The sequence below is a fragment of the Pelodiscus sinensis genome, chromosome 2, assembly GCF_052426305.1.
Source record: "Pelodiscus sinensis isolate ZL-2025 chromosome 2, ASM5242630v1, whole genome shotgun sequence".
Lineage (NCBI taxonomy): Eukaryota > Metazoa > Chordata > Testudines > Trionychidae > Pelodiscus > Pelodiscus sinensis.
The window spans coordinates 215,043,141-215,068,615 of record NC_143053.1 but is presented as its reverse complement, the minus strand read 5'-3'; the positions used below and the strand labels follow the sequence as shown (position 1 = coordinate 215,068,615).

Sequence of the window (25,475 nt, the reverse complement as noted above, 5' to 3'; positions counted from 1 at the left end):
TTGTTTTTATCAGGACGTCTTTCCTCCCAGATGTTTTTCTGTTTTCAGAGGCTGATTAATCCAAGTACCACAGTCAGATCCATCTTCAGTATGGTACATTCTTTAATAATTGGTGTAGCGTCCCCAGTTAAAACAAGAAAAGAACAAGTTAAGAGTTAAATATGTAGGGGAACTAACTGACGAGATCTCTGGGCCATTAGCAGTTATCTCTCAGAACTAAAGGAGGTCAGGAAACATAGCTGAGGACTAGAAAAGGTAAAAGATTGGATCTAAGGACAACTCAGGGAATTATAACTAGTCATCTTACATTATCTTTCCAGGCACTAAATTTAATGAATAATCAATCAATCCATTTGTAAGCACCTAGAAGAAAATAAGACGATGAGTAAGGCTAAGATTTATTTCTGAGTATTTTTAGTAAAACTCATGGTCAGGTCAAGGGCAATAAACAAAATCTCACAGCCCATGACTAAACACCTCTGACTAAAACTTAGCAGCTCTTGAGTTCCCAGGGTGCTGATGGCTAGCCCGTGCACTAGCCATGGGGGCTGATTGCCTCTAGTCACCCACTGCTGGGAGCAATCAACTCAAACACCTTCCCCAGTCCCAGCAGAGAAAAGAGGTGAGCAAACCAAGGGAGTTTGCCTGGGGGGAGTTCCCACAGAATTTTTTTCCCTTTCAGGCTTCTGTGAACAGTAACTACAACATCTGAAAAGGCTCTAAGAAGGAAGACGGTATGGATAGTGAGTGATCAGCTGTTGTGGTCTGCAAAGGGTATGCCATGTTTGTCTTTCACCCTGAGGAGAGAAGTGACTATGTCTGTACAAAGTACAAGCTGGTCTCCATCATGGAACCAAAGATTAAAGAGCTAGAGGCCCAAGTATCTATCCCGTGTTCCATCAGAGAAAATGAAGACTTTCTAGATTGAAGTCAGAGTTTGGTATTGTAGGCACAGTATGTTGAAGAATCAGAGAGGGCAGTGCAGAGCAGGGAAGAAAATAGGCAGCATGTAGCCTCCAGAAGAAGAAAGAGAACTCATGTACTCCCAACAGAGTAGAGGTAAGACACAGATACTATAGCAGAGAATGCTTTGGAAGAGTTATTTGAGGGACGGGATCAGAAGGAGACCTCATCATCCAGAAGATGTGGGATGCATTGTCTTAAGGGTCCCATGACCTCTACTCTCAAGAGGATGAGACAGATAGTGATGGTTTGGTGTCTTCTTCCTAATGTGGACAGAGGCATCCATCTGCTGTTCAGACCAGGAAATTCAAGAAGAACTAGAATTCAGGATGTGACAGAGAATCTGCTGAGACTAATCATGCCATTGGACAGCTACCCCTTCCTGTTTCTCCTTGTGGGCACTAATGATGCTACCAAGAATGACCTTGAGCAGGTTACTTCCAACCAGACCTCACAACCTCTCCCCCTTCTGCATCCCACCTCCCTCGCAAATCCTGCACCCCATCCCTATCCCACTCCCTGGCAGCCTTGTCCTGTACACTGAACCCCTCATTTTTGTTACCACCCCAGAGCCTAAAGGGGTCCATATAATCCACTAACTCTGGAACCCCAGAAAAGTAAATCTGGCCTATGGAAAGCCTTGAACTTTAGTCCCCCTTGTCTCAACCCCCTCCATGGGTCTGGAGAGTCAGGGGAGCGAGGCTTCTCAGTTGGGGGCCACATCAGTGGGGCGGGGGTGTTGGGGAGAAGTTTTTTTGCTTCTCACTTGTGGTTCCTAGCTGATTTTTTCAGTGCATCGGTGGCCCCCAATGCAAAAAGGTTCCCCACCCCCTGCCATAAGTAAAGAAAACATTGAAACCTTTTGTATTGGACATAAATTAACATTTTACTTTATTTAAGATGAAGTTTGATTAACTAACATGGGAAAGTTAAAACACTTAATCTGTTTAATAATTTAAATTAAACCATTTTCCCTAACTGCAGCAATAGCAAAATGGTTTGGATGTAATTATGTAATTAATGGTGAGTTTCCATTCACAACTGGTAGTCCATGGAAAGATTTACATGGAGCCAGGTGGATCAAGGGCCAAAAAGTTTGAGAACTACTGTGATGGAGAGACAGGGAAGAGGGTGAATCTGTGTGATGACATGTTCTTGGTAGTTAAACAGCCTGATTAATTATGAACCAGTGAAACTCCTATAGCAGGGGTGGCCAACTTGTGGCTCCTGATGGGACAGAAAAAAATTGCAGCTCCTGACGGGGCGGAACCCAGAACCGCTCAGGTCAGCTGCTCTCACAGCCAGGCCACTGTGAACTTCATGCATGCTCATCTCCCATGCCATTCCGCTCACGGCCCCCAGCGTACTGTGTCATATCCTGCACATGCAGGCTGGGTCGCACACAGAATCAGGGGCTCCAGGTGTGGCGGTGACGGCGCCAGCGCCAGCTCCGGGACCTAGGCATAAGGTTAGTGGGGGAGGGGAGTTGCTAGCTCTGGGGAAGGAGAGGGGGATTAGGTTGGGGGGACCGCATGGCATGCCGGCTGCTCAGCGCACGCATCCCAGCACCTGGGAGGAGACATGCGGCTGTAGTGGCGGCTCTGGGACCCTAGAATTCGGTAGAGTGGGGGGAGGGAGGGGGGCCTGGCTTTAGTCTGGGGAAGGGGAGGGAAGGAGAAAGGAGGGAATTGGGTTCAGGGGGGAGGTGTGTGCACAGCATCCCAGCCAGCTGCTCAGGGTATGCGTCCCCGTGCCTGGAGGGAGACGCATGTGGCTATAGTAGTGGCAGCTCCGCCTCAAGGACCCGGGAATTAGCTTAGAGTAGGGGAGAGGATTGGTATAGAGAGGGGGTGGTGCTTGGCTCGGGAGGGGAAGGGAGGGGGATTGGGTTGGGGTGTGTGTGTGTGCCTTGCTCTGGGGAAGGGGAGGGGGATTATGTTGTGGGGGGGTATGTGCCTGGCTCTGGGGAAAGGGAGAGGCATTGGGTTAGAGTAGGGGGAGTGCCTGTGGAAGGGGAGAGGAAGAACAGCCAGCGTGTTTCCTGAGACCCAGATCCTCAGGTACTGGCCCCAGCTGTCTCTGTCCCCTCCTCCTGGCCAGACCACCCCCCCCCCCACGAGTCCCCTGCCTCCACCAGCACAGTTGGGGCCACATTAGTGAAGCGTTGGGGGGGGGGGGGGGCGGGGCTTGGAGCAGTTGTTTTTTTGCATCTCACTTGTGTGGCCCTGACTGACTTTTCTGTGGGTCAGTGACCCCCTACTCAAAACAGGTTCCCTGCCCCTCTCAGAAATAAAGACAACGCTGAAACATTTTGCGTTTGACGTAATATTTTATTTAAAAATGAAGCTCAATTGGGGCCAACCCCCCATCTGGCCGCAGCATCATAACACTCCTGCACCCCCCCCCCAACATACCCCAAACCTGAGCCTATCATACACTGGAACTCCCTGTCCTGAGCTTCTCACCTCCCCAAACTCCTGGACCCCCACATCCCCAGTCTTCTGCCACAACACTCCTGCACCACACACTGAAAATCTGTGTCCCGAGCCCATCATACACCCAGCCTCCCTGCCCTGGGCCCGTCATGCACCCGAGCCCAAACTCCTGCACCCTCATATCCACAAGCCTGCGGCTTGCTCAGTACCCCAACCTTCCAACTAACCCCAACACTATCCAGCCTGGAGCCCCCTCCCTGAGCCAGCATCCTCGTCTCTACTTCCTCCTGCATCCAAATTCCCTCCCAGAGCTTGTACTTCTTACCTCTTCCCAGTGCTTTTTTTGTGATGGTATGCCCCAGGATGGTGTACCAGCACCTACTTTACACCTATTTTCCCACGGCGCGGGGTCGTGGGTTTTTTTGCTCAACAACTCCCCCCACCCCCCCTTCGCACTCTATCCACAGCTGTTTTGGCTCTTCATCTCTAATGGGTAGGCCACCCCTGTCCTATAGGGTTTCTGTGTCATTACTCATCACAGAGAATTATAGCTAAGGCCAGAATGTTGTCAATGTGGCAAAATCTGAATCCAGCAGAATAATGGGCTCAGACTCTTTGCCAGTTGTACATGGAAAAGGGAATTTCTGTGACCTGACTTTTCCCACAATATAGCACTACACACAAAATAATCCTGCTGACTGAAGGTTGAAAAAGAGAACACATTAATAACTATCTGAGGCACTTAGATACCACAGTGGTTGGGAAGAAGCATGCATATAGATTGGTGTCCCAGTGTTTAAGCTAGTCTTCCAAGATCTTTCACCATTCTCTTCCCTCCTACCCCCATTTTCACTTTAAAAGATGTTAACATTCAGCAAGACCTGCACAGATTTCTGGTCCCTCAGTAAGAGTTGGGGGAAGTATTGCAGCATTGGAGTAATTCTCTAACTCTGCATTGATATGGAATACATCGAGCCATGTCATTTACCTCGTGCTTTCTCTAGAGACCATCATTAGGCTGTCTTTTTTTTAATATAATGTCTATATCCATGAATACAGATACTGTAGAGCTAAAAGTTTGAATACAAATACATTTTCTGTATCTCCAGCAGAGTTTTTAGTTTTGAGAATTTAATTTTAATAATGACCAAATGATTTTGTCTGTATAGCTGAACTAAGAAGAAAACAGTGCCATATGTGATTTGAAAGCTGCAGATTTGACTACCACAGTGATATAAAGGGAGCCTAGTTGAGCTGCATGGTATGTGTAGCTTTGCCCATTGTGGTCAGATTTCACAGCAGTTATTATAGAATGTTGCCATTGATGAGATGGAGAAATTGCTGTAGTAAAATATAAGTGTTGTTAAAAAAGGAATGTTAGGAAACTGAGTCATGAGCAAAATGTTAGTATTTAACCAATTGGCTGCCCTCAGGACATTTTGCAACCGGACATTCTAATTTATGCTACTTTTTATTAATCCTTTTTGTTTCTTTGGAAGAACATCACTGGACCAAAGAACCAAAACAACTTTGATGTAAATGGGGATCTCTGTATCATTCTTCCAATTCTTGACAAAGTATCAAATATGTAACCAAAAGCTGGAGATTAATAGTGCCTGTGAAATTGCAATATCTACTCAAATGATCTGATAGTGGCAGTGATTTTATATAAACAGGTAGGTTGAAAGGTGAGAACAAAAAGGAGAGTGAGTATTCAGACCTCTGAATCAGTAATCATAATTATACATTGCATACAGAGTAATGAAACCTACAGAAGTAGGAGGGAGGATACTAAATGGTTTAAACAGAGCCCTATCCAATTATTGCTGTATGAATGGAGAAGAAATTACATAACATAATCTGTTATTACAGGATCTATTGTTTCTGCCTTTCTACTGAAAATGTGTTTTTATTTAAAAGAATCATAAGGTATATTACATTAGGGGATTGCCCTCTTTATTTATTCTCTTAAAATTAGAAAGTACAATGACATTTACTAACAGTTGGTTCCAATATTTACTGATCATTGCATTTGTTGCATTGCTAGGTTGGTAGTTGAAAACATTGGTTTTTATACTGCTTGGACGTCAGCATAACTGATGATGTCCAAAGGAATGCTGAAGAGTTTTGTGGCATGGTATTATTATTCATTCATTATAATTATTATTTGTGAAGATATAAATTGACCTTTCAACTCCAGCCCCATTACTGTTAGCTGAGACCAGTCTTCAAATCCTACTGTTTCTCTGGAAGATGAGACCCAACCACAGCCATCTCCAGTAAAAGCAGGAAGATAGGAGTGAGAGAGGCCTGTCCATCCTTCTCTTTTTTCACTCATTATATCAAAAATTCCAAGGGATACCTCATGCCTTAAGTGCTGCCCTTTTCAATCATCTGCAGTCTTTTCAGAAATGGCCCTTCAAAGCACCATGCTCATCTGGAGTAGCAACTTCACAGCCTGGGTATTGTTATATGCTGCCTCCCTAGATATGTCTAGAGTGTAGCTGGGAGGTGTGATTCCAAGAAGCAGATAGGCAGACTTCTGCTTGTTTTGTTGGAGCTAGTATGCCAAAAGTAGTGTGGATATTGTGGCACGGGTGGCAGCTTACGCTAGGCTTGCGAATCCAAGCCTGCCTGACCCCCTGGGCTTGAGCTTGGGTGCTGACCCTGAGCTATCAGCCAGGCCACAATATCTGCAAGTCTGTCTAGAGGTGCTGAGAATCACACCATGCAGCTACAGTCTTAGACACACCCTGTAATGCCACATGCTCTGCTACTGCGAGATCAGTAGATGACCAAGCACCTCAGGACTCCTTTAGTCAACAGCTAAGTGACTTTCCACTGCCACCATTCACTTGCTTGAATGTCACTTGATTCCCTGATTTAGTCCAGCACCCCACCAACAGAAAAAACAGGTCTGTATGCATGAATTTCTGTGTGTGGGGGGTGCAAGCCGTAGGAGGGGCTGGTGGTTGCCCCACCACTGCGATCCAGCCCCGGAGCATGGGGGAGGTAGGCTGGGGTAATGTACCACCCCAGCCTCATGTTTACTTGGAGGACCATGGGGTGGTGTGTGTTCACACCCTTTGCATACACCCCTTGCATATGGACCTGAAAGAAGGTGAGGAATTATCTGAGCAATCTAAATTTTTGTGTGTCTACCCACATGTATGTGTCAATCTGCACATAGAATAGAACCTTCAAGACCTGCACATAACAAACCTAATAATAAAACAAAGCAATTAGTGTATGCAGCATTGTACAGTGGATAAAGTGAGCCACGTATAGGAGGTCCCTGTCATTAGAAGTTTACTCCATAAATCCCATATTTAGCAAGGCATGTTAGCGTGTGCCTAAGTTATAAGCATGTGAGTTATCTCAATAAAGCCAATCAATATTTTTCAATTAAAATTAGGGGGCTGCACCCCCTGCTTGCTATGCTTGCCAACCCCCCTCCCACTACCCCAGAGCACTGGAGAGGAGTGAGGGGGGAGGCCCCGTGGCTCCTGACCCACAGAGAACCAGGGAAGGGGGAAGCTGCACAGCTCCTGCCCCCCCCCCCCCGCTAGAGCACCGGGGAGGGGAGAGGCTGTGGGGCTTTCACCCCCTAGCACCGGGGAAGGAGAAGGCTGTATGGCTCTGCCTCACCTGGAGCACCAGAAAGGGGGGAGGCCGTGCAGCTCCAGCTTCACCCCACCATGGAGCACCGGGAAGGGGGAGGCCACAAGGCTCCCCCCCCCTCGCAAAGCACCAGGGAAGCGGGTATGATGGGCTGTACCAGCCCTGCACTGAAGCTAAGGAATGGCCTTGGCCCAGCTGGCTGAGAAGGCCCCACCCCCACAGTACTGCTGGGCGTACTGCCACTGGAGAAGCTCCCACTTAGAGCAGCTCAGTGAGGGCGGACCGCTGAAAGGACAGGAGGTGCTGAGAGAGCTCCAGAGATGGAGGAAGGAGTGAAGCCAGACCCCGCAGCAGCAGCCGGACCAAGAGGAGCTACCCAAGGAGCCCCCAAACCAGAATGAGACTACAGAGGATGCAGTTACCAGAGGACGGGAGGGCGGGGGAGGAGACGGGGGAATTGTTCTCCCTTTGCTCAGCGTGTTGTGGAAGGATTCCCCACTGCATAGGCAGTGGATTGCGCCACTGCCACCAGGGCCCTGGGCTGGGACCCGGTGGTGTGGGAGGGCCCAGGTCCCTCTACCCTTTCCATAGCTATCCCATGGGGGTAAGTTTTCCGGCAGACCGCTGGAATAGGCCTCTAGGCTGTATTACCCCTAGTAAAGGGGCTTGTGTATGGACTCTGGCTGCTGTTACCCCCTAGGAAAGGGGACTTGCAAATAGACTCTGCTGTGGGGCCATATTACCCCTAGTAACAGGACTTGTAGGTAGGCACCAGCCGGTAGATTGTGTTACCCCTAGCAAAGGGGACGTGACCCGAGGGGCCTCCGAGGATAAGTTGTGCCTCGACGGGGGGAGGCTGCGCAGCTCCAGCCCCACTCAGAGCACCAGGGAAGCTGCATGGCTGCTACCCCGCTTCCTGTAGTGCTGGGGAGGCCACATGGCTCCCACCCCGCCCCCCAGAGTGCCAGGCAGGCCGTGCAGCTCCTGCCCCACCCTCCACGTGGCTGCGGCTTCCAAGCATCAGGGGGCGAGTGAGGGAGGAAGAACGCTGGGTGGCTGAAGGGGGAGGGGCTGCAGGATGCAGAGCGACGTGTTGACATCACATTGTCGTCCTGCAGGAAAAGTTTATATATATATAGAGAGAGAGAGAGAACGATTTTTCAATTGGGAATATTTTGATCAGAATGATTTTTAAGGGACAAAACGTCTAAACTTTTTTATTTTTAAAATTCTAAATAAAAGATTTAGAACCAAATTGCTAACATTTGGTTTTTTTGAAATTTTTTTATTTAAAATTTTGTGTAAAATTGTCTTTTTTTTTTTAACTAATGCCCATTTCTCCAGTAGAAAAAGGGAACGAAAAGTTTTTTAAAAAGTGAAAGAATCACTTATTATTTTCCTTGAAAAATGTGGGAAAAAGATTAAAATATTTTTAATTACTTCTCCAGTATAAAATGTTGACATTAAAAAAATCAGGGAAAGGGAAAATATTTTTTCTAAATAAAATTAAAAAATATGAGAAATATTTGAGATTTTTTTTCAGTATTTCACAATGAAAAAAATGAATAAATTGAAAACCAGTTTTTAAAAAATTTATTTTGTGAAACACATCACTCCTCCTCCCCAAAAAAGAAAATACAACTGGTAAAGTTTAAAGTTGCTTAAATTCTTTCCTGAACTGCAGTCATTATTTGCTCTTTTTATTCTGTTGCCTTCATATTTTTGGGTGTAACGTGTATTATTATTTAAGTTCTTGATGATAGCTTTAAAATATTTAGAATTCACAAAGAATCCCTCCAAGATTATAATTTTAAAATTGGACAGTTTAGGGTTCATAGAGATGAATAATATTAATAATTTAAAAAACTCTAAATTGCAGAATATAATAGCTATTATTTATTATCTTTCAGTAATATGAGTTTTCTTCTAAAATATAATCTTTGAAAGGCTTTATTTGTGCCAAGTATCTTTCTCAAGGTCATGGAATAGAGGTCTGAACTTAAAATGACCCTTTCCCAATTAAACCCATCATCTCATGGAAAATGCTTTGTTGGCCTGTTACTCAGAGATCTCCTGGTAACAGTTTGAAAGGGTACAGGGACGTCTTTAGTCGTCAACAATTTAGATAATGGCGTAGAGAGTACACTTATAAAGTTTATGGATGTTACCAAGCTGAGAGCGGCTGCGAGCACTTTGGAGCAATAAAGCTATAATTCAAAGTGATCTGGAAAAACTTAAAAAATGGTATGAGAGATAATAGGATGAAATTTAACAAGGACAAGTGCAAAGTACTTCATTTAGGAAGGAACAATCAGTTTTACACAGTTTTACTGTCTAGGAAGGAATACTGCAGAAAAGGTTCTAGAGGGTCATAGTGGATTACAAGCTAAATATGACTCAACAACGTGACACTATTGCAAAGAAAGAAAACATCATTATGAGATGTATTAGCAGGAATGTTGTAAGCAAGGCAAGAGAAGTAATTCTTCCGCTCTACACTACTCTGATTAGCCTTCAGCTGGAGCCTTGTGTCCAGTTCTGGGTGTCACATTTCAAGAAGGATGTGGAGAAACTGGAGAAGGTCTAGTAAACATGTCTTATGAGGAAAGATTGAAAGAATTGGGTGTGTCTGGAAAAGAGAAGATTGAGGGGGGGACATAAGTGTTTCAAGTACTTAAAAGGCTATTACAGGAAGGAGGGAGAAAATTTATTCTTCTTAATCATTGATGATAAGTTAAGAAACAATGACCTAAAATTGCAGTAAGGGAGATTTGGGTTGGACATTAAGTATCCTGACAGTTAGAAAGTTTTTCCTAAACACTAGAATAAATCGCCTAGGGAGGCTATGGACATCACTGGAGATATTTAAGAGCAGGTTAGATAGACTTCTATTGGGGGTGATCTAGATGGTGCTTGGTCCTGCCATGAGTGCAGTGGAGTGGACTCAATTACCTCCTGAGGTTTCTTCCAGTTCTATGATTGGTCCTAATCCTTAAGCTTGTTATTTAGGCATCTATCATTGAAGCATTTACATTTCATCTGTATGCATGTTCAGAGATGTATTTTGTCTAGATTGGGAAATACAGAAACAGACACAGATTAACACCCCTCACTTGCCTCCCTCCATCTGCCTGTAAAAAAGAGATTTCTACATGTGCATCTTCCCTTTCTCACATAGAAAACCACCGTGGAACCACATTGCACTCCTTGAATTCCAGAGGACTGTCTGCAGCATCTGGAAGGAAGCACTGGCTGGAAAGGTCACTAATTGTTACCCTACCAGCTCCACAGATTTTTCTGACATGAAAGCATTGGTCCATATTGTTGTTTTTTTGAAGAGCCTCCTATATGCTAGAAGAGGGATCTCAGGGCAAGCCGTTACCAGGGAGAATATGATCTAGGGCCTTGGGACTCTCTACTGCAGGGGTTTTCGAACTTGGGCTGAGCGCCCACCTGGATAAGCCACTGGTGGCCATGAGATGCTTTATGTCTCAGAGTGTCCATAGGCATGGAGCCTCACAGCTCTCATTGGCTGCAGATCACCGTTTTCAGCCAAGGGGCACTGCGGGATGCGGTGACCCGGCTCATGTCACTTCCTGCAGCTCCCCGTGGCTGGCAATGGTAAACTGCAGCCAATAGGAGCGACAGGGATCCAGGCCTATGGACATTCAGATAAACGAAACATTTCATGGCCCTCCAGTGGTTTACCTGAGCTGGCTCATAACCCACATTTGAAAGCCCCTGCTCTGCTGCATGTGTAATATCTTGGCTTTGGAGTTTCTGAAGGTAAACTTTTTTGAGAGGAAGGCAATCCTCTCTGAGAGCAATTCAGTTGAACCCCATGAAAGGCAGAGTCTTCCTTTCACTAGACACCCTTCCATGAGTATGTCAAGTGTAGGGATGCTCTGAGTTAGTCACTATCTATTCCATCCCATTGGTAATGGAAGACTTTGATGCATCCTGAATTCCAAGTACAGAAAGGTGTAGTACTACTCTGCCCAACTTTTATGAATAGGTGGGATTACTCTGGCTATCTGAGCAAGGAAGTACTATGTATGCGGTGTAATCAAAACCATAAGAAATATCTTTTCATTGGTGGCTTTAAATCAGTTAACAGTGGCCTGGAACAATAAAAATGATATTGGCCATCAAGGAAGCTGGTTGTGTGTGTGTGGTTTTTTTTATAAAGCCCTTGATGCTTGCGAGAGTACTTTTTTGCACTAAATATTGGTAGCTGTAGTGTGAGTAGAACAATTATAATACATTAGCAGTTATTACAAATATTTCTAGGTTTTATAGGCTGTGACAAAGAAAAAACCTGTACTGTAGACTTTAAATTTAAGTCTCCTTAAAACAAATGTATTGCTTGTGCCTAGTGCTACTCGTAAAAGGCTCCATAGTTAGCCCATTGCCAACCCCTTGGACTAGCCAATTGTCCCAGTTTACTAGTTTGATGTTTTTCTGTCTATAATTATTATTAATAAAATGCTAATTAGTTTAGCTTGTTGCTTTTCTATTCATTTGAATTTTTCACTAAATTAAGTTACAAAGACTTCTTTAATTATGTTGTCATAACTGGACTTTCTGATCAAGTCAGAGCCATTCAGCTGAAATCTGTTAATACTGACATGGTGTACTTGTATGTCATGTCAGAATGCAATTAAAAATCCTATTAATTCATGAATGTCTCATCTTTCAAATTTCTTCTCATGTTGTTATTTGAATAGGACTCACTGGAAGACTTAATGATATTCCTAAAATTGTATAAAATTAGTAACAGGAGGGTTAAGAAGTAATAAAGACAATGGTTGTGGTTCATGTATTGTTTTAGCTTAGAATCTCAAATTGCTACGTGGACTCTGACCTCACTAGTGACTAACAGGAAAGATCTTTAGTTACTGAACAACATTTTTTACTTTGTGCCCAAATTTATTGAATTACATTTTTGCTCTTGTAGGAACAGTATACTTGTTACAGAATGCAGTGGGAATTTAACAAAGAAAGGTTAGTAATTTTTCCTAGAAGCAGTTGCAGGGATAATGACTGAATGGTCTGCTGAATGAAATCCATTTTTCTTTTCAATTTAAGAAATAAACTGTTACAATTTCTGAGTAAAAATTATTTGCATATGAAACTTTTGGTAGTGAGCTCTTCTCCATTTTCTTAAAACACTGGATTAAGGTTTCCTCCCGCTCCCCTGCAGTTATTGGAAGCATACAAATTTGTTCAGGTTTTTGTATTTCGGAATTAGATAAGTCAAATGAAGACCTGTTTTGTCACCTTCTGAATGTGTACTTTTGTTGCCGTTAATTTGCCAGATAAAATAATAAAGAAATGTGTGCATTTTCGGCCTAAACAGTGAAATCTATTGTATATTGTTAGAATTAAATAATGACACACAACAGTTTTAATCTCGTCAGAAATAGCTTTTAGTTATGCAGAAATTCACCCTGATGGAAGGGAAATTTTAGTTTGTCAGTCAAGTAGATAGTGCTGTATGATATACTGTATGTAGTATTATGTGGCTCTACCTGGGGTTTTTCTGAGGATGAATTTCCAAGTGTTTATATTAGATGTATGCGGGAATAATCTATAAAAATAGCAATAATCCCCCAAACAAACAACCCCCTGACTCTTTCCCTCCATTGCCCCTTCCTGAACAGTGAACAATAGATGCTGGTTTTTGGTACAGTTAAGTACAGATTATAAAAAAGGTTTGTTGTTAGTGTAATCTGACAGTCTGAGTTTGATCAATTTCTTGCTGGGCACCAGTCCATGTTTTTAAGAGAATTACAGTTGATGTTAACTATGGTATCACTCTTGCAGGTAATCTCCACAGAGGGACAAGTGCCTATGAACCACCCTCTCCTTTACAGAGATCATGACGCTGTGGTGGAATGTAACACTCTGGTAGGGCAGTATGAGGAAAATATCTATACTGTAGCTCAGAGGAATTCTTACACAGTCACCCTAAACAAGAGGACAGTATTGTCACTACTCACAGGCTTTTGTTGGTACGTAATTAGCAGGTTGAAAAGAGAAGTCTGATTCCCATTTAGATTCAGTGTAGATTCTGAATTCCCTTGCAGTTTGTCTACTTCAGTGGCTCTCAACATTTCCAGGCTATTGTACCCCTTTCAGGAATGTGATTTGTGTAGTGTACCTGAAGTTTCCGCTCACTTAAAAACTACTTGCTTACAAAATAAGACATACAAATGCAAAAGTGTCACAGCACACTATTAATGGAAAATTGCTTACTTTCTCATTTGCCATATAATAACAAAACAAATAATCTGGAATATAAATAATATACCTACTTACATTTCAGTAATCAGAGCAGTATGAACAAGTCATTGTCTGTATGATATTTTAGCTTGTACTGACTTTGCTAAAGCTTTTTATTCTGCTTATTATAAAAATTGGCAAATATCTAGATGAGTACCCTCTAGAAAATGTCTGTGTACCCCCTGCGGGTAAGCATATGCTTGCTTGAGAACAACTGGCCGCCTTTGTCAGGCGAAGAGGTTTAGCCTCTGTGACTGGGAATACCTCTAGAAATGCAGGCTGTTCAAGGAAAACACAATCATAGAAATCATTGAACTTTGTTGAAGATATTGATGTTAGTGTTATTTTATGGCAAGTATCCCACTGGTGTCAATGAATCTATTGGTTGCCACTCATTATCTTCTGAATTTTTTATGACAAAGCATACAGTCAGCAGTAGGTTACTTCATTGTCTGTGATGGTGAAAGAATATTTCCTTTGTGAACTGGCTGAATATTTTTTTGCTATTCACGTTACAGCTTAGATTTTAGAATGGGTATTTTCTCTTTTGCGTACACAATTTGTGCCTACAGTTTGTGACCTGCATTTAACACACATGCTTGAATTGTTTTTGGCTTATGCAATCAGTTGAGGGCACAGATCTGAATACTTGCATAAGTACAAGATTCCACGTGCAAATCAGGTAGTTAGTTATATAGGCAAGTATTTGCACTTTCAACCACATCTCACTTACATAAATATGCAAAAATGTAAGTACACATTTTGTGAGCTAAAATGTTCATGAAAATAGTGCAATAGGATTGTGAACCTTTGAAAATATATCCCTATATTCCAATTAGATATTTGTTAATTGGAATACAAATATAGGATAGAAGACATTTATTTATAATTTGTATTTATAATCATATAACATCACACACAAACTGACACTTTACAAAAATAGGGTAAGACCGGTTTCCTTCTTTAAAGAGCATATGTTCTGAAACAGGCAACACAAATAACAAGCAGCCCCAGACCTGGGACAGCACAGTGAAAACACATTATTGTAGATACAGACATTCATAATGGGAAATGGCAAATGATGGGCAACAGATTCTACTACTAGAAAATGAGTCCTACTTATCCCACCATTTTTTAGAATACTCTCTTAATACACTGTTTTTGATTTGAACAGTTTTGTTGTTTACAGCTCCAAAATGGTGTCGGGATGGAACAAACTGATTTTTGGTGAAACTTGATCACACTGTTTTTAGACATTATCATATTTTGGTTTTATTTACTGTTGGTAGCTATAACTCAAGGTCAATATAAAAAGCAAGACAGGATAAAGAAACAGTTACAATCCATGAAACTAATGAGAAAATGTTTAAATAAGCTTGATGCTGTGTTCATTCTCTTCATTTCATTGCATCTAATACATGCATATGGCAGCAACCCTGGTTTCAGTATCAATACCTATAATGTAGCACCAACAGAACAATTTTTGAACATCTGAACCTTTGGGTGGGTGCATTTCTGTTCATGGTTAGTGGTTATTTCTAGTCACTTTCCTGGACACTACCAAGTAAAGCCTCACAAAGAAAGAACACTATTAAAAATCATACTGTGCTTCAGCAAACTCAACATTAAGAGTCTTTATCTTATGTGTTTAAGTATCTGCAATATGAAAATTTATAAACATAATGGAAGTCTGTTCTAGATACAACAGAGAGAAATGCACTTTATTTTGTGATGGGACAATGTTCCGTATGAGAGAGATTATAAATAAATGAATACATTAAACTTCCAGTGTAATTGTTTCTTAGAATGTGATATTGGGAGTGAAATGTAAAGTAATAATTTTTGTATGTGATTGGAGGTACCCAGTGTTTTTGGCCAACGTGGAGTAGGAAGGGCAGGCGGGGTTGAAATTTTCCTAACACAATAGAATAACTAGATCGCTCAAAACTGAACTCCATAGGGACCCTTCCTTTTGAACCTGGTGATATGGGAAGCCATAAGCATTTATTTCTAGATTAAGAAGCAGTTATCACCATAGGACTTATTTATTTGGTGTGGACTAGTGACTGGGAAACATAGACACTCGGCATAATCAATAGGTGTGTATTAAAATACAGTATCTTGGAGTGAAGTAAATCCCTTTACAGATTAAAAATCTGGTTTTATCCTTGTTAAAAATAGTATAACCTTTAAATTCCAAAGTCTGTGTGTAAATATGTACCTGCTATTTGTAGGGCTGTACCAAATGCTACATTCAGGTCAATTTCATGATCAGGGGATTTGAAAATTAGTCATTTTCAACATCTGACATTTCAAATTGTTGTAAATGTGGGGGTCCAACCCCAAAAGGAATGAATGGGATAGGCTCTGAAGGCACCTGGAGCTTTCTGCCGCTACAGGAGGTTCTCTGAGGTGGAGGTGGGTCTGATCTCCCCTCTGCTGCTGGGAACACTCCAGTCAGGAACTCCCATCAGCTAATCCTGGCTGGGCTGGAGAAGACAGCACTACTTCCCCTGCATAGCTGCTCTTACAAACTCACTTTTAGGTACCTCCTGCAGCTCCAGGTTGTTTTGATCAGTATGGGGTAGCAGGAAGCAGGGTAAGTGCCTAGGCATAGATATGATTATCCTGAGAGTAGCTGTTCAGGGAAAGCATGCATCTGACGAAGTGGGTCTTTGCCCGCGAAAGCTTATGCTCCTACACTTCAGTTAGTCTCTAAGGTGCCACAGGACTCCTCGTCGCTTTTGCAGATTCAGACTAACACGGCTACCCCCTGATACTTGTTCAGGGAAAGAGTCAATCCTATCCCTCCCCAACTTGGGGGGAGCGGGGGACTAGCAGCTGTATCCAGGGCATAGTAGGAGCCCCCTAGCTGGGGCACCCCTAGACCTGCCACTCCTCTTCCTTCTAATACCTAGATTTCACAAGGCAGGTCTGATTTCATGGTCCATGACACATTTTTCATAGCTGTGAATTTGGTAGGTCCTTACGTTTATATGATATTTATTGTGCTCGGTCTTCATGTGCACTGAAGAACTGGTGAACCTGGTGGTGGAGCAAAAGTGGCTTATGCCCCATCCTCAGTTACCACTGCATAATTTAGAACAGTTTGAAGGCTGCTTCAAATGATGCTGGCTAGTAACAGACCTCTCTGGGCCATTATACTAGGCATCGGTAGGTGATGGCTGAAGTGTTCTGTCCCTGGGAAACTCAAGCACGCAGGCTACAATCTGAATGAGTGATGTGGAGCTGGCTATGTTGGTTTATTTCAGTTGAGGATATCCCAGAGCTAAGAGAGTCCTCAGCTGCCCCTTTAAATTTTGTTTCTGAGGATGAATGAGGAGCTGTCCCAGTGTATTTTCCCATCTCCTTTGCCCCCATCCCATTTTTGTATGTGTATCCCTTTGACTGATTATAAATAAGAGCTAATAGCACTAAGCTTGAATCTGGGACGGTACAGAGGGTGGGCAATCCATACTGGGATCTTATTGGCAGATGCCAATCTTAGGGTATATCTATACTGCACCTGTAGCTCAAAATAAGCTATGCAATTTGAGCTATACAAATTGCGTAGCTTCTTTCGAGTGTATTTCAAAATAGAGTGCTATTCCAAAACATCCCTTATTTCTCATGGAACGAGGTTTACAGGGATGTTGGAATAACAAACCCGTAATAACGAAATAACGGGCTTGTTAAAAAGACATGGAATAGCTATTTCAGGATGCCAGAAGTATCTTGAAATAGTGCTGCACTGTAGACATACCCTGAATGTCCTTCTCTCCATCGGGTGTATACCATGGAACAGGAACAGGAGCCAGAAAACTCCAGATTAAAAAAGATCATGGGCCTAGATCAGGTTAGGCAAGGAATTTCTTTGTGACTGGTTGGTTAGTCTCAGCATTTTGACCCCTCTCCATGTCTGTCTTCCCTTTTTAGCTTGCCCTTTATCACAGCTATTATTTTTAGTGTATGAAATCATTGTGTATAGCCAGTCCAAGTAACTGGCACTCTCCACATGAAAGTTAATCATCTGATTTGGATGTAGTAAAAATAGGGGTAATTTCCATTTCTCTTGGGTTCTAGGGTTTGTTCTTTTCATAACACCTCATGCAATCAACATTTATACTTACTAAAAGAATGGGTTTAAATTTGTATCAGGGCCTTATTTGCAATTTTAACATACATTAATCTCCATGGATTAAAGTTATGCAGCAGAAAGCAAATTCATGGGTTTTGCAAATGTTACTAGAATAATTCTGAATTAAACATATTTTTCATTCTTTTATTTGAAGATAAAGTAGAAAAATATGCCTATTTTAAAGTTATTATCCAGTTTCTGTAGAAACTTCTTTGATTTTAAGAACTCTTTTATTTGTTTTCCAAATGTAGATTATTGACAAGGAGATTAACCCATTTGTGGATAAATGGGAAGAAGAAGGGCAATTTCCAGCACACAAAGTATTTAAAACTCTAGGACAAGCTGGATTCCTTGGAGTAAACAAACCAAAAGGTGGGAAAATCTTTACATTCCTTTTAATAGATATTGGTCAAAACCAAAACCTACATCTGAAATCTTGGGTAAAATTTTCAAAAGTGTCTTAAATCTCATTTTCAGACAAGTTTTAGGCATTTGAATCATACTTCACTTGAGGCATGTTTCACTGGGTGAAATATTTTGGTTGAAAAATTTTTTTCTTTGTAGAAATCAGATTGAGGTTGACAAATTTTGCAAATCTGTGTAAAGTGTATTGTGTTGTTTTCAAACCTTTCAGAATGAAACAATTCAGTTTTTCAATTTGAAATGAGGAAGTTTTAAAAAAACTCAAAGTACACACTTGTTTCTTTTAACTCGAAACTTTTTTTTTCCAGGTTTTCAGTTTGTTGCATGTTTGAAAGAGCTTCATTTCAGGTTGACTCACAATGATTTTTTTCCCCATTTTTTTTTCAGAACACTTGGTAAATCAAATAATCAATTATTTACTTGGGGAAACTAAGTTCCACTGATTTTCACTTTGGAAAATGAGATTCAGGCTCCTAAATCACTTAGTTCTAATTTTTATCTGTTATAGATAGACTGAATCTGAATTCCTTGACTTAAAAAAAGTTCAGATTCAGATATTGTATCCATGGCCTGTACCTATTCCCATCCTCTCCCCAAGTCGAGGTATGTTCAAATCCAGGGGTTTAGTTTTTCCTGCTACAGAGCTATAAATTGGGATTTGGGATTTTGGTTGGAGTTCTTGAACTGTTGTAACCCTTAAAAAGTTAATTCCAGTATTAAAGATGTTACTCATTCTAGTGATTATTCTTTGTACTTAAAATTGGAAATACCACTGGAACTGGTAACAGGAATTAATTTTTAAAGGCACCTCACTGTACAAACTGAGTGAACAGGATATACTAGGAAATAAGGATGTAAGCGAGTAGTCGACTTTCTGATAAACCTAGGCCTGTCGGGTCCTCGAGTCGACTACTTGACTACTCACTTCCCCCCACCAGCTGCCTCTGTATCCGAGACAGCAAAGGGAGGAAGCAGGAGCTAGTGCTGTATCCCCACAGTGCCACGTGCCCCCCTTGCACTGAGGCAGCAGTGCGGGGGAGGGGAGAAAGGCAGGGGAGGCTGCTATAAAGCAGCTTCTGCCTGTGGTGGCCTGGGCTGGCTTTGGGAAGAGGCTGCTCTCATAGCAGCCCCTGTTCGCAGCCAGCCCTGGCCGCTCTGAACAGAGGCTGCTCTAGCAGCAGCCCCTGTTTGTGGAAGCTGAGGCTGGCCATGGGCAGAGGCTGCTCAGGCAATAGCCCTTATCACGGTGAACTGGGCTGGCCACAGGCAGGGGCTGCTACCTGAGCAGCTTCTGCCCACGGCCGACGGGCTGCTTCGCGACAGCAACCCCTGTCCACGGCGGGTACTGGGACCCCCTGCGGACAGGGGCTGCTGTACCCAGCGCGAGCCGGGACCGAACAATCCTGGCTGAGTCTGAGCTTGCATCGATTCTAGGACCTACCCCTCCTGTGCCTCTGCAGTTTAAATAAACGCAGTAGGAGTTGGGCTGCCTGCCCACCAGGCTCTTACTACATTTAAACTGCAGAGCCACAGTGGGGGTGGCTCCTGGACCGGACCTGAGCTGGGACTGAAGAAGCCTTCTCTTATCGACTAATCAGGTAGCTGCTGATAATGTTATCAATCACACGATTAGTGGATTACCCGCCTCTTAACATCCTTACTAGGAAATATACGTGTGTAGATTTAGAGTAATAAACTCACTATGGATTGCTAGAAGAAATTGGCTCAAACTCAGAAACCTGAAGCCAAAATGTTCAAACACAGGTTGACAAAGCAAGGCATCAAAGTCCACAATGAGGCATTTAAATAAAAATTAACCTATTTTCAAAGGGGCTGAGTGTCAGCAACTCCACTAAAGTGATTAAGAGTTGAAGCTGCTTACTATCTTTGAAAATCAATTCAATTTTAGTTTGTTTAGATAACTTAACTTTGAATATTCACATTTAAAAGTATTGGCTATTGTACACAGTAAATGGTTTTTCCTTGGTTAGTTACAGGATAAAAGTAAACAAAAACTTAGTAATTTGTATAATACATGGGGTTTTAGTGTAATTAAATGATAGACTCATAATGTATCTTATATTAAATTGTATAAAATTGAAATTCAGTCATTCTGTTTCTGAAGTCACATTTAAGTGATGAAAGGGATAGCATGAGTCCAGGAAAGAGGCATATGTTTTTAAATGCAGCAAGGAACACTCTTAAAGGGGGAAACATTTTCAAAAACTGCCAAGTTGCTGCTTTTGACCATCAGTGTAATTTGTGTACACTTATTCTCCATATGCAGCCTCTGTAATGATTTTCTCTACTATTTGTAAGCTTGATTCCTGATTTCAAGCAGTAATACAAATGTTATATTCTTCTGGTCTCTGAAATTCACAGGAAGCAAATGTTTCTGTGTTTTTGCTTTTTTTTGGCTACGTGCAGCAGATCCCATGCTTTGATTTTTCCATAACAGAATCCAGAATTGGAAATGTTACTCAGTAGGACACATTTCTGCTTATGTACAGAAACCTTTCCTCATGAAACCTGCTTCTGCTCCTGAGAGGTACTGAGCATTGTAAGTCTAATGTAAAATGAATGCATTTGAGGGCACTCTATACTTTACAAAACTAGAACCATTATGTCTATCTGTACATATGCTCTTAGTGGCCTGTACAGCATTGACACTTAGTTTAATTTCATCGAGTAGAAAAAATAAGTGAAGTGGTGATCTGAAACACTTATCTGCAGCCCAGAGAAGCCAATACAGAGTAAGCACTTGGCGATGTACATAGATACAGAAAAAATTCTAGACTGTCTGAATAATAATAATTAATAAACATAATTAAGAAACTTCAATAAAGCCTCTAATAGCTCACACAAATAGGAAATGCTGCATTCTGTTTAGTATTAAAAATAAGATTTCTAAAAAGAAACATAGCTGTTATGGTACACATTCTTCTAGCTCAAATTCTCTGCTCTGTTCTTTCTTCCTTGAGTTCTGTAAAGGAGAATGTGTGTGAGGGGCTGAGGGAAGAGAGGGAGAAGGCAGGCCCTCTTGGTGAGCTGAGATTGAAGCCCTGGTAAAGTTCAGAGCAGCCTGCCCAATGGGTAATATTAAGGGAATATCTGCTTGCCTGGTACTGTGCTGGGCTGTTGTTGCCATTTGCCCTCCTACAAAAGTTTTTCCATACTGGGGGGGGCGGGTACATCCCACTTTTTGACAAAACTGGGCATTTTTGTCGGCAAGAGCAAATGGGACAAATGCTTAGTTTTGGGGAAAAAAAATAATCAGAATGCCTGGGCCAGGCCTGGCCAAAATGGGATGTATGGTCCCATTCAAATATAAATTATGTAACAAAAAGTATGGAACACTAATTTAGTTAATAAAGCACAGGTTAGAGAGACATGAGACCTAGATTCTGTCCGTATCTCTGCTTTAGCCTTCCTGTGTACCTTTGTCCTTCCTAGTATTCTGGGGATAACAATTACCCTGTTTTAATACTGATGTTGTAAGGCTTTAATTTAAAATCTTCATGGAGAAGGCACTACAGAAATGCAAACTATTATTCCTATAATTAATTAAATAACCATGTCCTAGGATTGTATATTAGCCTCCTTCCATGAAATTATACTTCTATATTTCTACCAGAGCAGTTACTACTAAGAGCTCTCATTACATGTCTCTGTCAAAGTGCTTATAAGAACAACAGATACGGAGCCCTGCGGTCTCTGTCAAGTCAATGAAGAGTGAAGAATTTACTTTTCAAGGCTAGGGCAAATTGAGTAGGAGTGAAAATAGGTAAATCTTAATTTGTGATTTAACTGCAAATGGTCATCTGCACAAAGATTTTATATATTGGCTTACAAGTTAGCTGCTCACATCACCTCATTGTGTTGCTAAGAATTTGGGTTTGAATTATGGAACAAATTAAGTCTTCTCACAAATGACTTTAAGAGGAAGCATTTTTCTTGGAAACAACATCTGCATTTTAACCAAAAGGTCTTTCTGCAGCTATTCATGGGCATTACACTTCACAAAACTGTTAAGCCAGTGGTGAACAAACTGCAGCCATGGCCCCATTGGGGCTTCTCTGTGGCCTGTGGACCTCCTGCCTATCTCCCTCCCCCACACGCCTCGTAAACTGGAGACCTGCACTTCCTACTCTCTCTCCCTCCCAGCACTTTGGAACACCATGAATCTGCTGATTTGTGCTCTGTCCCATTCTCTCTCCCCCCCCCCCGCCAGCTTGAACACCCTGAATCAGCTAGTTCAAGCTTTCAAGATCTGGGAGTGAGTGGGAGTAGTGGAGACAGAGTGCAAATCTGCTGATTCGCAGTGCTCCAGAAGTGCTGGGAGGAAGGGGAAGGGGTGCAGGACTCCCGAGCCCCAGTGCAAGAGAGGTGTGTTGGGGTGGGGGGCACACAGGGGGTCCATGGGCTGCAGGTGGGTGGGCCACGAGCTGTTGTGGCCCAGTGAAATGGAGGCCCACTCATGCAGCCCAGTCAGTATGCATGGTTGCCCATCGCTGTGTTAAGCTATGATTGTTTGACAAATCCAATTAGTTCTGAGCTGCCACTTCTTTATAAAATGCTGACAGTGTGAAGAGAACACTTAAGATTAAAGGACAAATAGGATTATTGGGTGAAATAAATACAGGCCACAGGGAAGTATGCACTAAGATGCTTGTAGGGGAGGCAGAGAAAGGGGTGATAGAGGCTGCCATTAGTGGAGGGAAACAGGTGGGTGATGAAGTAGTATACAGGCAATCCCCGGGTTACGTACAAGATAGGGACTGTAGGTTTGTTCTTAAGTTGAATTTGTATGTAAGTCGGAACTGGTACATATTGTAGGGGAAACTCTAGCCAAACATTTCTCCAGAGCTCAGTTTTATTCTCCCACACCTCACTTCCCTCAGTCCTTTATTCTCAAGCTGAGGTGTCTGCTGAGAAAAGCCGCTCCGTGTCTCCCTGGTCTGCTGCGGGGGGCGCTAGCTTTGCATCTCCCTGGTCTGCTGGGGGGAAGCAGCTAGTGCGGGGTTGCCTCACCCCGTTTGTAATTAGGGATCCGATGTAAGTCGGATCCATGTAACCCGGGGACTGCCTGTATTCATTTATCATACGGTTTTAAAATATTTCTCTTTCCTAATATTACTGTTTCAAGAAGCCCTCTTATTAGAATTGAAAGATGATTACTGTGCTCCTGACGGGGAAGTCCAAAAAGAAAGTGTTTTAATTTCTAAGGTGCACCAAAGACCCTTTCTCAGTGTGAGTAATATTCATGCCAGCTGGATCTACAACCTTTCTGTAGGGAAACTAACGCAGAGGTTGGATAGGGGACTGACTCCAGCCTTAAGCCATAGGGCAGTAGGGCAGCCCTCTGCATCTGCCACTTGAAACTGTGGGCTGATATAACAGCTGTGGTTCCTCCAGACCATATAGACAGTCATCCCTGGCCACTGAATCCATGTACTCATACATCCAGTGGCCCCTCCTCAAGCCCAGCCCCAGTACTCCCCTCTGTGTCATTCAGAGCTTTTCCTTCCCAGCAGTCAGGAAGTGCAGATGCCTCCTACTCCCTGCATGGCTGCTCTGCTTTGTCCTTCTACCCACGTGCAGATCTTGCAGGGTTTCTGTAGCACGGAGGGCTCGTGAACAACTCTTTGAAAAACCAGACATTTCGCCTTAAGTCTCAGAGTTGATTACAAATCCTAGTGACAAAAGGTGAATATTCCCTCAGAAACAGCCTTCCAAGAACAACACCGAGCAGTGTCTTGTGAAATATGCTCTTGTCACTTAAGAGTTCTCCTAGTGGTTGGGCCTAAACACTAGAAAAATATACATTTCATTATGAATGAGACATAAGTATGAGAGCAGAGAATCTCAGTGTCACCCACTAGCATTGAAATCTTTAGTGAACCTATTGAAAAATAACTAGGGCAAGATCCTCAACTCTGCACCAACTACTTCGTGCCAGGAAAAAGGGTCTAGCTGTCATAAGACTCCAAGGGTACGTCTAAACTACGTTCTATTTTCGAAAGAAGATATGCAAATTCAGTGGGAATTTGCGTATCTTCTTCCGATCTCACTTTTTGAAAGTAGTCTGGATGCGTGTTTTTCAGAAAAAAAACCCTTTTTTGAAAAAAACTGTGTAAACCTCATTTTTAAGAGCATTTTTTTCTAAAAAGGGTTTTTTCCGAAAAAAACCACATCCAGACTACTTTCAAAAAGTGGGAGAATTTGAATATCCTCTTTCAAAAATAGAACATAGTCTATACATAGCCTAAAAGCCCCAGATCTGCTTGCCAGAGATTCCCTCCCATGCAAGCAATGTATAAACAGTTTTAAGGCTGCCCTCCTGGGACTGCCTTGCAAGGCCCTGTATAGGTGATGTGTTAGGAGCTGTGTTGTATCAGAAACAGGGCTGCTGCACGTTGGGATTCTAGGTACCAAGAATGTGTGGGGTATGCCAATTGAACTGTAGCAGCGCTTTGACTGGATGCACAGGGAGTGCAGAGCTCTCATAATCAATGTTGTGTGTGATCAGCATGCACCTCACTTCACGTGCCCTTGCTTTAAGTGTGTGTCACTTTTGTAATATTGGTAGGAAAAGAACTACAAGGACAAAAATCAGAATCTGGCAATCCTGTGTGCGTGGGTAAAAATAAACAAAATGTCTCGTGGGCCATACATAGAACCCCAATGGGCCACATGTGGCTGCCTGGCCACAGGTAACCCACCGCTCCCCTACAGGTTTATTTATACTGCATTTTAACACCTGCGGCTAGCCTGGGCCAGCTGACTTGGACTCAGACCAAGAGCCTATTTAATTGTGGTCTAGATATTTGGACTTACCGTAAAAGTGCGAGCATAATGCGCACTTTTTTCCTGTTTTTTTAGTGTCATAGTCGGGGTGCGCATTATACATAGGAAGTTTTCTGTTCAAGTGTTAAACTCAACCTCCCCTCTGCACAGAAACTTTCCAGCTGCAGCGTGGCGCCCCGCCAGGCTCCTGGACAAGGCGAGAACCCGGCGGCGCCACCAGGCTGCAGTACCCTTGCTCGCTGCCTGCTCGGGAGGGGGCGGGGGGCTCAGCGAGTTCAGCTGGCAGTCGGGCAGGGGGCCCCTCCAGAAGGCGCAAGCTCAGCTGGGCAGGGGCCCCCAAGGCAGGGGCAAGCTCAGCACAGTGCGAGCTCAGCTGGGCAGGAGGCACCTGCAAAAGGCGAGGTGAGGAGCCGGCGATGCCGCCAGGCTACAGCGCCCTGGCTCACTGCCTGCCTGGTCTCAGCGCGGGCAGCTGGGCAGGGGGCTCCCGCGGCAGGCACAAGCTCCTTCCTTCCTAAATATACACCGTAAAATCGCGAGTATAACGGGGGTGCGCATTATAGATAGTTCAGTTTATTCCAGAATTCTGATGTTTAAAAGGCAGGTGCGCATTATACTCGCGATTTTACAGTAGGCCCCTCAGGAATCCTCCCCCCTAGAGGACTCCTTGCTGGGTCCTGGAGCCCAAGCTCCAGACTGAATGTCTATGCTGCAGTTAAACAGCTCCTTAGCATGAGGCCCATGAGCCAGGCATCTGGCACTGGCCAGTTGCCAGTTTTTATTTGCAGTGGAGAAGTATCCGG

General features: G+C 43.0%; 1 protein-coding gene across 1 annotated transcript in view; it reads left to right on the top strand.

The window, feature by feature from the left end:
• LOC102456845 (putative acyl-CoA dehydrogenase 6) overlaps positions 1–25,475 on the top strand; it is a 118,988-nt gene that overhangs the window by 11,343 nt on the left and 82,170 nt on the right. The window contains exon 2 of the mRNA XM_006114488.5: positions 17,694–17,814. Coding sequence (XP_006114550.4) covers positions 17,694–17,814 — 121 coding nt within the window. The remainder of the gene's footprint in view (positions 1–17,693; positions 17,815–25,475) is intronic.